This window comes from Carcharodon carcharias, chromosome 17 (assembly GCF_017639515.1).
Source record: "Carcharodon carcharias isolate sCarCar2 chromosome 17, sCarCar2.pri, whole genome shotgun sequence".
Taxonomy (NCBI): domain Eukaryota; kingdom Metazoa; phylum Chordata; class Chondrichthyes; order Lamniformes; family Lamnidae; genus Carcharodon; species Carcharodon carcharias.
Window position 1 is genome coordinate 13,989,921 of NC_054483.1, and position 13,027 is coordinate 14,002,947.

Here is a 13,027-nt window from a genome sequence, read left to right on the forward strand (position 1 = left end):
TAACTTTTAGTTTGCGTATGTGGCCAGATAAACCTCTTTGGAGGCAAATACACCAATCAAATGTAATATGAAACCATAAAAATCAGCAGGACCCACATTCAGTGCCTGGCCTATGGCAAGTGAGTTCATCTCTGGTTAGGCTGCAGTTACGCCATTATCTTAGCAGGAGAACAAAAACATCCAATGTTCCGACAGGGAAAGTGAGCACTTGGGGATGCTGGACTGTTGTGAAGACTTCCATAGTACAATTTCTCATTGATCCAAGCAACAAAGAACCACTTGAATAAAGTATCAAGGACTGCAGATACCAGGGAACCACATCCCAGCTCATTCAACACCTTCAGCAGGTAGGGAAAGTAAAGGAGGATGGGAAAACATTAAAGCCAAACAAAGGCACTCCACATATACAGGTGCAATAACCAGAAACATTTCCTGCAAAGGGTGATCCTTCAAATCAGCAAATATTGTTCAAATTGTGAGGGCTTAACAGTGACAAAAAGAAATCTTGGATGCCAACAACACAAAGGACCAAGCCTGAATTCCTGGGCAGTCAGGCTTTGTACAAACAGGTACAGACTGGGAAAGAACATTTTCCCTTCATTGTGTTGATCCAGGTCAAGTCTGATTTCCCAACTAATTCTTCACTTGTATGGTTACTACTAGCAGCTGCAGACACACTGTAACCTGTTAGACTGAAATAATTGATTAACTGCCATACACTAGCTAGGATGAAGGGTAAAGACCAGAAATGCACAGAAAAATACTGCAAGTGCTGGGAATCTGAAATCGCAAAAAATGCTGGAAATACTCAGTAGTTCTGGCAGATTCTGAGGGGGTGGGGAGGGAGATAGAGAGAGTTGACCTTTCAGGCTGATGACCTTCCATCAGAACCTCAAACCTGAGCTTTTGTTTCTCATTCCACATCTGCTGCTAGATCTGCTGAGTGCTTCCAGCATGTGTTCTTTTTATCCAAGAAATCCATAATTGTGCAGGGTTGAAGGAGTGAGTTTCATATAGAGAGAGAGAGAGAGAAAATTGTGAAATTATTCATCTTCAACCAACCAACACAAATCAAACTAGTTTCTTAATGCTGAGAGATGAGCAGCAGTGGGGAAGCTAAGGGATTTATCTGGCCACATATACAAACTAAAAGATAGTCAGCAAGTAGAAACAGCAATTAGAAAGGCTCATGTAATGTTGGCTTTTAATCTCAAGGAGGTCCAGTTTTAAATATGAGAAAGGGATGCTTCAACTGTACAGACTCGATCAGATTCCAACTGGGAGTATTCAGTTAAGCTTTGATTACTGTACCTTGGAAGGGAATTTTGGAGGGGGTACACTAGATTTAACAGTTATTCAACTTGGTTTGTATTCCTGTCAGTAAGGTGATCTAATTGAAATCTTCAACATTATGAAAGGATTCTGAGGAAGATAGAGAAAATATTTCCTCTTGGGGGGTGCTATCCAGAACGTGAGGCATAATCGTAAAATTAAGAGATAGGTCATTTAAGAGTGAAATCAGAATGCACTTTTCTCTACATAAACGGGTAATGAAAATATAGAAGTCTCTTCCCTCTTCTTCCCTACTAGGCCAGTTTGCAATAGTTATCAGATCACCAGTCCGACTACAAGGGATGAATTGGCTTTCAAATGACAGCATGAAAGCCACCTTAACCCCAAAGTGATTGCACTCGAAGCCCACTGCATCACACCCAATCCAAGGCAAAGGCTTGCATTTATGTCGCACCTTTTACAACCTCAGGGCATCCCAAAAGCGCTTTACAGCCAATTCAATACTTGAAGTGTTATGATTGTTGTAATGTAGGAAACACAGCAGTTAACTTGCAAGCAGCAAACTCCCACAAACAGCAATGTCATAATGACCAGATTATTTATTTTGAGGTGTCATTCAAGGGATGAATGTTGGTCAGGACACCAGGGATAACCTCTTAAGTGGTGCCATAAGAGGGAGCAGGTGGGACCTCAGTTTATCGACCTTTCCAAAAGATGGCACCTCTGACAGTACAGCATTCCCTCAGCACAGCACTAGATTTTGTGTTCAAGTCCCTTGAATGCACAACTTCTGACTCAGGCAAGGAGCTACCCACCAAGCCACGATTGACAATATACACAAGAAAGAAAGACAATCCGAAGGAGCTGTACTTTTTGCACCATTCCAACAGCTGTTCATGATTCAAGCAAAGTTGGAACCTGGATGCCTGGGGTGCAGAGTTCTCCCCTTTTGAAATCAAGTGCACCTATTGCCAACATCAATAAAATGCCAGTATCAATAAAATCAGTCTACTGTGCTCTTCTTGCAAATTACACAGCTTTTCTGCTAGTCTCTCTCATATTCTTCTTGTATGCCTTGCCATACACGCCCATAACTCAAAACACACTACGTGAAAGAGCAGAGACCGTGAAATTGCTGTGGTATTTTTGTTAAATATTAAATAAGTACAATGTGTTGAATGTGTCCCAAGCATCAATCAGCCTGTGTGAACATCTGTGTGACACACACGCAAACACAACGCCCTTTCATTTTCCGACAGCACAAGGCAGCCGTTTGAATCTGAACCATAAGATGATCCAAACGCTTCAGTCACTTTCCCAACCATGTCTAATTCAGGTCCAAGAAAATAAAAATTAAAATCCCTGTAGTTACAGGCACATTGCCATAAGTAATTGGAATATCTCACCAAGACTAGCAGGGGTTGCAGAGCTAACTAACCATACTAAATGCAGCAAGTCAATTCCACTGACAATATTTAAAACCATTTGCAAAAATCTGCCATTTATTAAAACAATTAATCTGGATTCTCAGGGGGTAAGTGCATTGCCCGAATCGCACATTCCTGAACTAGAGAGATTAGGAAACGTCCATCACGGCAATTAAATAGCTAATCGTAACAGAGGCTTCACAACAGCAGGGAGATGGGATTCAAGGTGAATGCACATGGACATTCTGAAGGCAGGATCAGGCTTGGCTAAGATGCTCTCCACAGTTCAAAAGCACGCTGATGCACACATGACAAAAAAAAAATGGTTACTAAGCTGGGGTCCTGGAGCTCTGGAGCTGGTCACTGCAGAGAGCTACCAGAGCTTGAGTCACTTTCTCCAGAAAAGGAAGCTGGTGGGGGTGGGGAGGGGTGGAGATAGAGGGAAGCAGGCAGGGTGCAACATACTAAGACGATTTTTGAAAAAGAGACGGGGATGCTCTACCATGCAAAAGAACTTGCAACTCAAGAAAATCAGCTAGCAGCATCGCCATCTTGTCCCTGTACTCTAGAACTCTATTCCACATCCTCGTACTTTGTGATTCCTGTCTATCACTGTGCCCCCACTTGAAAACCTCTTAAAGCGTTCCACTGGTCTCCACTCCTAATTTCTAAACCGGTCCACAACCTTACCCCATATTGAAACAAAGAGTTCTCAAGGAGAATAAATCCTTCTTGAGCGAAGGAGAAAGAAGCGTGTAACTACTCACACTGTCTTTCTCAGAATTTGCTTGCACAAGTATAAAAACAAAATACTTTCCAACTTCTTTTAAAATTATTTTATGTAACATTCTCAGGATAAGTAAATTTCAAGGTGTTAATAAAAGCAGGAGTAAAGCTTAAAAAGCAGTTCAGAAGTTGCACTACGGGTCCCCCAAGGACCCCATACCTCACCGTGATCCCACTGTAGAAATGGAGTGGGGGGGCGGGGAGAGACACGGATGAGAAAATAAAGACAGTGATAGGAGCCTCATCTTCTCAAGCCTTCTGCTACTGTAACGGAACATACAAGACAAGGTGTTGACACATCGAACAGGAAATAGTTTTGAGAACAAGCACTAGTATGAAAATGCTCATCTTCTGTGATTTTTTAAAAAATTACCAAGTGATATGAATGGCACAATGAGCTCTGTGGCAAAATTATGTTTTGTTTTTAATTAATATTGATCACCATTAAAAAGAACAACTCAACGATAAAATTGTTTTACTGCCTTCACAGATTTTTCGGCAGAATTTTAAAAAATATCTATTTATGGCAAGTGAATACACAACCAATCCCTAATTCTTAACTTCTTCTACATCATTTAGAGGCCATCCAAAAACTGCACAACATCATAATCTGTACACAGTCTAAAGCCCTGACAGCCAGGGATCCACCACCATCCATAAAACACCACGAGTGCTGATCTATTAATTAACAGCCGTCAACAGTGCTGACAGCTCCTTTAGAGAAGCAATACATATCCACGGTAAATCAGGCACCATAGGGGAGTTTACCACAAAATTTCCATTTTAATCAGCATCGACTACCTGTTGACACTGGATATCATGAAATACAGGAGACCAGCTGAGACCTACTACATTAAATTATCAACCTGACTATGTAGAACAACGGATTTGGGAGCCTGTCAAAGGAGTAGGCTTAATTTTTGATAAGTTGAGCTATTACAGCCACCTGTTCTTTGGAATTCACTTTTGAAAGCAGGGCACCGTGAAACTCCCAATGCCACCCAGGATTGCACCCAGACAGGAAGCAATACCCACAACACCACACAATTGGATAAGTTCCACCTGTCATTAATTTGAGTAAAAATAAATTCAGTACAAATATTTCCCATTTTATAACCAAGGCGGATCTTTTTTCCGCCAAGTTTATCAAAAGGAATTCCGCCACTCAAATGACCAAACCGGACGAGTGCTCAGACAGAATTTTCTGACCACTCAAAGCCAAGGCTACTCGTGAGGCAAGCAGGTGGTCTCTGACTGAGTTCCAGCTTATAAATAGGTCATTGTGTTCAGGCACATTGAAAGGAATTTGATAATTTATTATTTACAGGCTGCCAAGAAAGTAATCTACTTTGATTCTCCAATTAAATGTTACACAAGACTTCAAGAGAGGTTAAAAATAAAGCAGCCGAAAGTTTCACATACAATTCCTTCAGCACAGGCCAAGTTTTTACAGCAGTGCTTTGTCACTTCAATGAACTTCCCAAATTCTAGATGAAGCAGACTCTTTTCAGATCAATACATTACTGCTTAGTATCTAGGTTGTTGAGGTGTAAACTTAAGAGTTTGCTGCAGGTGGGCTTATTGATGAAAGCAAAGCAAGTTACCAAAGCGTTTAAAGTAGGTAAAAAAAAATAACATAAACAGAATAAATCAGCACAAGAGATTTGAGAAGATGTAGTGACTGAAAGCAAATATATCAAAATTGATGCATGCAACTGCCAAATCCAATCTCATTCCACTGCTCTCCTATCTCAACGAAAGCTTGATACTGTCAACAGCCTAATCAGCAATCTCCCAAACGCCACCTTAACTCAGCGAGAACTCACATGCTTGTATCCTATTCTGTATTAAAGCAATGCATCAATCTCATCCTCACAAACCTCTTTCATCCTTTTGTCATACACCACCATTCTTTTCAAGTTCATTGCCTATTCTCTGTTCAGCCACCTGCTCAAAAAAAATCTCATTTTCATGGCTTTGTGCCCATCTACACCCCCAAATATTTTCATATTAGTTCAGATGTCCAACTCTTCTGGCTTGGGTACATTCAACTATTCCTTATTTTCTGTTCAGTAGCAGGACTCTCAGCTGCCACATATGGCGCTCGTGAACCTGGATTCCAGTCTCCTTTACCTTGCAACCTCTACCTGCTCATGAATAAATCTCCTGATAATCTTTCTTGATCTGTGCCTTCGATGTGCCAATTAACTGAACTCTCACTTCCTGTTCATTGTGCTCAGATGCCTTGTAAAGCATCTCATTACATGCAACACATGAAAGGGTGCTGCAGTCATTTTTAGATCATTTTACACAAAGGAAGCATTGAGTTAAACAAAGAACTCTCCAAAATCTTCAAACTGCAGTTCAACAGTGCAGGAGGTCCAGGGCAGGGATGGAAGAAAGCCCCTTAATGAACAAGAACAAAAAAGAGCAGGAGGATGCTATACAGCTCCTTGAACCTGCTCCACCATTCAACAAGATTAGAACTAAACTTCTACCTTAACTCAGCGGTCTCACTCCAGCCCATTAGTGCCCACAAATCAATTAATCTCAGTTTTGAATATACTTAAACCTCTGCGGCAGAGATTTCTGAAAATTTTCGACCCTCTGAATGAAGAAATTTCTCCTCATCTCAACCCTAAATTCAAACTCTTCCCCCGAGACTAAGATCCCTGGTTCTAGACCCTCTAGCTTTGGGAAACAGCTCGCTTTAAGTGATAATGCTGTGGATCAAGCAGGAGTTTGCCCATCTTCTCTCTACAGATAACAAAATGAGAGATGCTGGGGAGTTCAACTAGGGATCAGGTAAAAAGAAAATTAGCAGGAGCAAATAAATTTATGTTTGACTGCCAGAATGTTAACAGCTTCTCAAATATACAGTTTCTTTCTTTAAAAAGAGACTTATTGTATTATTACAGAGATGCTAGAATTTTTTTTTAAAAATTTCAACCTTCTCAGTTACATGTAAAAAAAAAAGTGCTTTTGTCCAAGTTTAAACCAGAATAGGAAATGCAATATTATTGTCCTTAAAACATGCTGGATGCAGCATCCTAACAACACTATGAAACCTCCTTATATACAGCTAAGGAAGATCAACAACATTCAAAACAGATCAGCAGATGCTAACCACTAAAAACCAGCAAAGGATACAACTCTCAATCCTCTTTCAATTGGATCGACTATGATAAGGCCTCGCGGTGCATATGTCTTCTCATTCTGTTCCTGAATGTACTTAGCGATCTTTTTCAACACCTGCAGCCAAAAAAAAGTGCATCAATAACATAACAGAGGAAATAAATTAAAAATCAATTCTTGACGTGGATCTGTGTAAGCATTACTTATTACCAAAAAATAAAAAAGGGTTGCACAAGAATAATTTTGCAAACACCTGTATTTTTTTTCCATTCTTTCATGAGATATGGGTGTCACTGGCAAGGCTAGCAATTATTGTCCATCCCCAATTATCCTCAAGGTGGTGAGCTTGCTAGGGGCTTAAGGACAAGATGCTCTCTCACATTTTTAGGAAATGGGAGAAGTAGAGACCTGGTATCAGTTACTGGCCCATCCTCTCCACCAGGAAGAGTTTCATGTCTAGGGAAGTGGAATAGTGGGGTAAGGAAGGGAAAAAAAAAAAAACTGATTTTCAATCCCAGGACACATTCTCTGTCCAGTCATTTTCTCAAAAAGGTAGCAATTTCTTTACATGTCTGGCTTGTTCTTCAAACACAAAATATAACGGACTCCACAGATCAACTAACTCATAACCTGGTTCACTGCATCTATTCTTGGGGGTTTGTTTGCAGGAGTGAGGGGTGCAGAAGAGGGCTTCAGGTTTCTTTACAGCGAGGACTAAGCATGCGGCTGCCAACATGTAATGTGCATTATCTATTCATCAATGCCGCTGTCAGTCACTCTGGCAATGAATGACAGAAAGGGAGCCAAGCTGCAGTCTAGTCACTTCAATCCCGCTATTCTGCATTTCTCCGACAAGCCAAAACTGAAATGGTAGAAGCCGGATCATTTTCCAAAATCAATAATTTGTGACAGATATTCTCACTGGGAAGATTATGTGCCCAGTACTTTCTTACCAGCTTATAAAGGGAGCCTTCATACTTTAATTAGCCCATGCATACTATTTCAGGTCACAAGAAAGCCATAAAACAATAAAAGTCAGTCAGGTTTGATTCTGGTCAGTCAATCCCTGCAGTATGAATTCAAGTTTCCATAACATAATTGTGGAAGTCTAACAATTACTGCATATTTAGCAAGGAATTTTTTTTGAAAAGACTATCTTTTCCACAGAGCTTCCATTATAAAGAATATGTGTCAGAAATGTTTCAATGACTAATGTGACATTCTCCAGAAAAAAAAAACAATGTTTGGGAGTTGTCCAAAATTTACACTAAAGGCAGAAGCTTATCAACAAGAGGGCTAATAGAGCACTGGTATGTGAAGCTGTTTTACAGTTTAAAAATGTCCGATTTTTGTATTTGGCAATAGCAACATGAAATGACTTCATTTAGGTCAAGGCCCACAGGCCTCGCAAAAAACATGCGCACAACAGCAGGGACAGGCGTTTGGGAACATGTTGCCCACCCACCTGTTTTAACACTGCTGGTCCACACAAGACAAAGGTAACATAACTAACAATGTAGAGTATGTTGGAGCACCATCAAAAGATTCTGCAAACAACAAATGGCAGAAAACACAAATGCTGGAAATGCAGGGTAAAGAAAGAAAATATTCAGGTTAGTCAGAATCTGCAGGGAGGAGATTGGCTGATGTTTCTGATCCGCCCCGAATATAAGCTGTTTTTTTTCTCTAGCAGAAGCTGATTAACACAATACATATTTCAAGTCTTATCAGTTTTACTTTAAGAATGAGATGGAGTTCAGAGTTTCCAGATGTCCAATTTAATGATGGATATGGACAAGTAGTATTACAGAATGTCCTGCAAGATAGCCACTAGATATTGAAGAAATCAGACCTGATAGGTCAGATTTCTGATAGCGCTCATTAACTGATTATTCAAAAAAAAAACCACAAGCATCAATTATTGCAGCACAGCACATTTTTAACATAACATTTCCAGGAGCAAATACTGCTGTAATGAGGCAGGCCATGATCTATAATTTATAATCTGACCCTACACAACCAACGCCATATGGCAAACAGACTTGATAAATACAGAGTTTAACCTCTTTTTTAAAAAATGCAGAATTAGAACACTTTGATTAATGTATCAAACAGAAATTAAATTCTTAAACCACTATGTTCCCAAGGACCATGCTCTAAGAGCAGTTATGAGCATAACAACCTTAACAGCAAATCAAATAAAACTGGATTTCAATTTCTAACCTCACTCTCCCAACCCCATTCCACCCCTGCCACATAATGAAAATGTCAATGATCCTTAATATGATTTACAACCATTTTTGGGTGTTTGGGTGGGAAAAGTTCAGGGTTACAACTATGCTATTGCCATTCCAATTGCAGGAGTAACAAAGTACAGTATTTGGCTTGGAGCAGTCCTATCCATTTACGTAACTTGATAGCTGTGCTGAAAACCTACTCACCTTCTCATAATGGGTCTCCATGCACAAGAAAATGGTGTAAGCAGTCAAGCATGCCAAGCAGCCCTCCACATAGGACTGTCCCCCAACCTTCTCAGCCTCCGCATAAAGGTTGTTTAGTACCCTGATGGTTTCTTCAAAGTGCTGCCTGTCAATCTGCGGAGAATACAGTATTCACACAGGAATCATAAGGAATACAAAAAGGCACCTTTTATTCAAGCTCGCTCCCAAACAAACAGGCTCTTGTTCACTGGGAACTGACTAAAGTAAGTTCACAGGTTTTTGCCTCAAACTCACCTCCCAAGTAAAACCACAACTAGAAAGTGTGGGGGGGTGGTGGTGGTGGTGGGGGTGGGGGGGGGGATATATATATACTGAAGTCCTGATGTAGAAAATAACCAAGAAAATCAAAACCAGTCATGCCTCCTGATTACCTCCCTGGATTTTTTATGTGGTCCAGGAAGCTTCGGGGAGGAAAAAAAAAAACCCGAACCAGCTCAACAGTTTGCAATCACCACAGTCTGGGCAAAAGTTCACATTGCAGAATCAAAGCCACTTCCACAACTGTGACTAGGGAGCCAAGACTAGACAGCCACAGAAGGCAACAGGAGCACACAAAAGGCCTGTCCACAGATGTGTGGACTGAATTGTTAACTGAATGTGCTTTTACATTCCGCCTTTGACATTCAGGTAGTAGGAGAGTGATGTTAGGATGCCAGATCATCATGTCAATTTTATTAAAGCTGATTCCCATCCCAGTATCAGGATTTAAGACCCCAGAAAACAAAAGTTGTTTCTTGTCAATCAGAAATGATTGGTGAACGTAGGGAAACCAGAACACTGTTGCTCTTGAACTGTCCCAATTACAGAAATATTAAAATGTAAAAGCAGTTTTCTATGCTGTCCACTCAACAGCAATTAGTGACATGGTTCACTCTAATTTTCCTCATCGTTCAATTGATTTTCTGCAAGGAGACTTCTTCTGAAAGTTGATGGCTATCCTGAACCAAAGCAGCACCAAGTCTGTGCTTGGAATTGTCTATACTAAAGACTTCGTGGCAGAACCACCATGTTACAGCTGGTGAACCTAAGATTTGCCACAGCACCAAACACCACCATTTGGCTTCATCATCAATAGAAAGCAAGTCACAATAAGCCATTGATCCCTCCACCCTAAGAGAGAGGACAGCTGACTTCAGTTTCCCTCAAATGGCACTTCAGCCAGCTGCGAGAAACATCTCTGTTTCCAAGTCCAACAACTGACTGAAAAAAAGGTCAAAATATTATGGATGTTAGAAATCAGGAATAAAAACAGTAAATGCTGGAAATACTCAGCAAGAGTTCTGATTAAAGTTCACAAACCTGAAGCACTAACTCTGTTTCTCTCTCCACAGGTGCTGCCAAACCTTTTGAGCATTTCTAGCATTTTCCGTTTTTATTATCGACTGAGAAGGCCAGGGAGCTATGGGGGTGAGTGGGGCAATGAAAGCAAAAATTGTCAACTGAGATTCTGCTGCTTCACTGATAAGTTTCATATCTGACGGTCCAATACCTGACAGTAACCCGCCTACTCGAGTGGATGGACAAGATTTGGTCACCTCAATAAACCAGCAGGGTCAATCCGCAAGAAAGATTTCCTCTAAAAGAAATGGTCAGCTGAAGTGGCTTCTTTCTGCAGTTTGCATGGAAAATTTCCAGCAACCAAGGGCCACTCAACTAAAAGACAATGGCCCTTTAACTGAATAATTTCTCTCATTTGTCAGTTGCACCTCATTTATAGCTAAATAGTTACCCATTATAGAACTGCTGCATGGACTGTACCAAAACTCACATTCAGCAATAATAGCAAGTCAGATCAAAGCATTTTACAGCTGAAAGCCAAATCTATTAGTCTAATCAGTTGTAATTGTGTATTTCCGAAGGAAAAAGCAAGTGTTTGGAGCCACAAAGGACATGCCATACCTACCAGATCTAAATACCTACAGTGTCCGCTCCTTGTGGTTCACCATATGCTACTATCCACCTTTCTGCCAAATAAATAAGATGGTTTTCAGCCTGCAAACACACAGCAAGCAGCCAAACATTGAGCATGAAAAGAAGTGACAAACTTGAAGCAGACTATCAGTCACAATGAGAAAAGATATGGGTACCACAGAACATAGGTTAGGAGAAGGTTATTCAGGCATAAGAATATTAGGCTTATAGAACAAGCTGGCAGGGAACACAGCTACAACACAGTGCAATAGAGTCAAAGAGACACATCAGAGAATAAGACCATGAAAGCAAAAATGTGGGATTGATACGTTAACAGGCACAGGATTTAATGTGGCCAGTGGCCATGACCTATTCCTCAACATTCTTGTATCCTCAAACTACGATTTGGTCCCATCTTACCCTGGTCTCCAACTCGGAAGGGAACTTAGTCTGAAACTGGCACACAGTTCCACTGGAGTAGTCTCTCTGTATGAAGACTTTAGATGCCAATGCAGTGTTCTGTCTCAGGTCTTGCAAGCAGTGTGTCTACAAAGCAGCAAACATGAAAGAAAACTCCAAATGTTAGTCACATCTTAAATATGGCAAGTTACTGATAACAATTTCACATTGCTTCCATAAAAAGAATTATTTATAATGCCAGGTACCATTCTCGATAATATACTACAGGAACAGAGAATATGAAGGACCAGTGCTGGGACCTTTGCTGTTTGTCGTATACATAAATGATTTGGAGGAAATTAGTAAGTTTGCAGAGCACACTAAAGTTGGAGGAGTTGCAGATAGTGAAGAGGATTGTCAAAGGATACAACGGGATATAGATCAGTTGGCGACTTGGGCGGAGAAATGGCAGATGGAATTTAATCCGGACAAATATGAGGTAACGCATTTTGGAAGGTCTAATACAGGTAGGAATTATACAGTAAATGGCAGAACTCTTAAATGCATTGATGGGCAGAGGGAGTTGGGTGTACAGGTCCACAGGTCACTGAAAGTGGCAACGCAGGTGGATAATGTAGTCAGGAAGGCATATGGCATGCTTGCCTTCATCGGCAGGGGTATTGAGTATAAAAGTTGGGAAGTCATGCTGCAGCTGTATGGAACCTTCGTTAGGCCACACTTGGAATATTACGTGCAATTCTGGTCGCCACATTACCAGAAGGATATGGAGGTGTTGGAGAGGGTGCAGAGGAGGTTGACCAGGATGCTACCTGGTCTGGAGGTTATTAACTATGAGGAGAGGTTGGAAAAACTCAGATTGTTCACACTAAAGCGACGGAGTTTGAGGGGCGACTTGATAGAAGTTTACAAAATTATGAATGGCATGGACAGAGCAGATAGAAGCTTTTTCCCAGGGTGGAAGAGTCAATTACTAGGGGACATAGATTTAAGGTGAGAGGAGAAAACTATAGAGGAGATGTGCGGGGCAAGTTTTTTTTACGCAGAGGGTAGTGAGTGCCTGGAATTCGCTGCCAGAGGAGGTGGTGGAAGCAGATACAATAGTGGTGTTTAAGAGGCAGCTTGACAAATACATGAATAGGATGGGAATGGAGGGATACGGATCCCGGAAGTGCAAAATGTTTTAGTTTGACAGGCAATATGATTGGCGCAGGCTTGGAGGGCCGAAGGGCCTGTTCCTGTGCTGTACTTTTCTTTGTTCTTTGTCAGCAGCAGCCAGACACCCAGTTTTGTTTCACAAGAGCCACAGGAGGCAGGGATGGTAGTAAAGTTTGGTGTGACTACCAAGGTGGTCGTGAACATGTATGGTGTCACAACAAGAAGAGGAAACATGGAAAATAATTGACTTTGCTCTAAGTGGTAGAAGTGGATGTATGAAAGGGCAAAATAACATGAAACTAATTCCATCCCAGTAAATTTGGCAGCACTAAAGGACCAATTTCCAAAAAGGAGCAGCACATACCACAGCACAAACTCTACAGATACAATGCTAAGAAA

General features: G+C 41.0%; 1 protein-coding gene across 1 annotated transcript in view; it reads right to left on the reverse strand.

The window, feature by feature from the left end:
• LOC121289855 (golgin subfamily A member 7-like) overlaps positions 1-13,027 on the reverse strand; it is a 30,030-nt gene that overhangs the window by 8,847 nt on the left and 8,156 nt on the right. The window contains exons 2-4 of the mRNA XM_041209762.1: positions 11,474-11,599; positions 9,083-9,235; positions 6,657-6,758 (exon numbers count right to left, since the gene is read on the reverse strand). Of these exons, the coding sequence (XP_041065696.1) occupies positions 6,657-6,758; positions 9,083-9,235; positions 11,474-11,599 (381 nt within the window). The remainder of the gene's footprint in view (positions 1-6,656; positions 6,759-9,082; positions 9,236-11,473; positions 11,600-13,027) is intronic.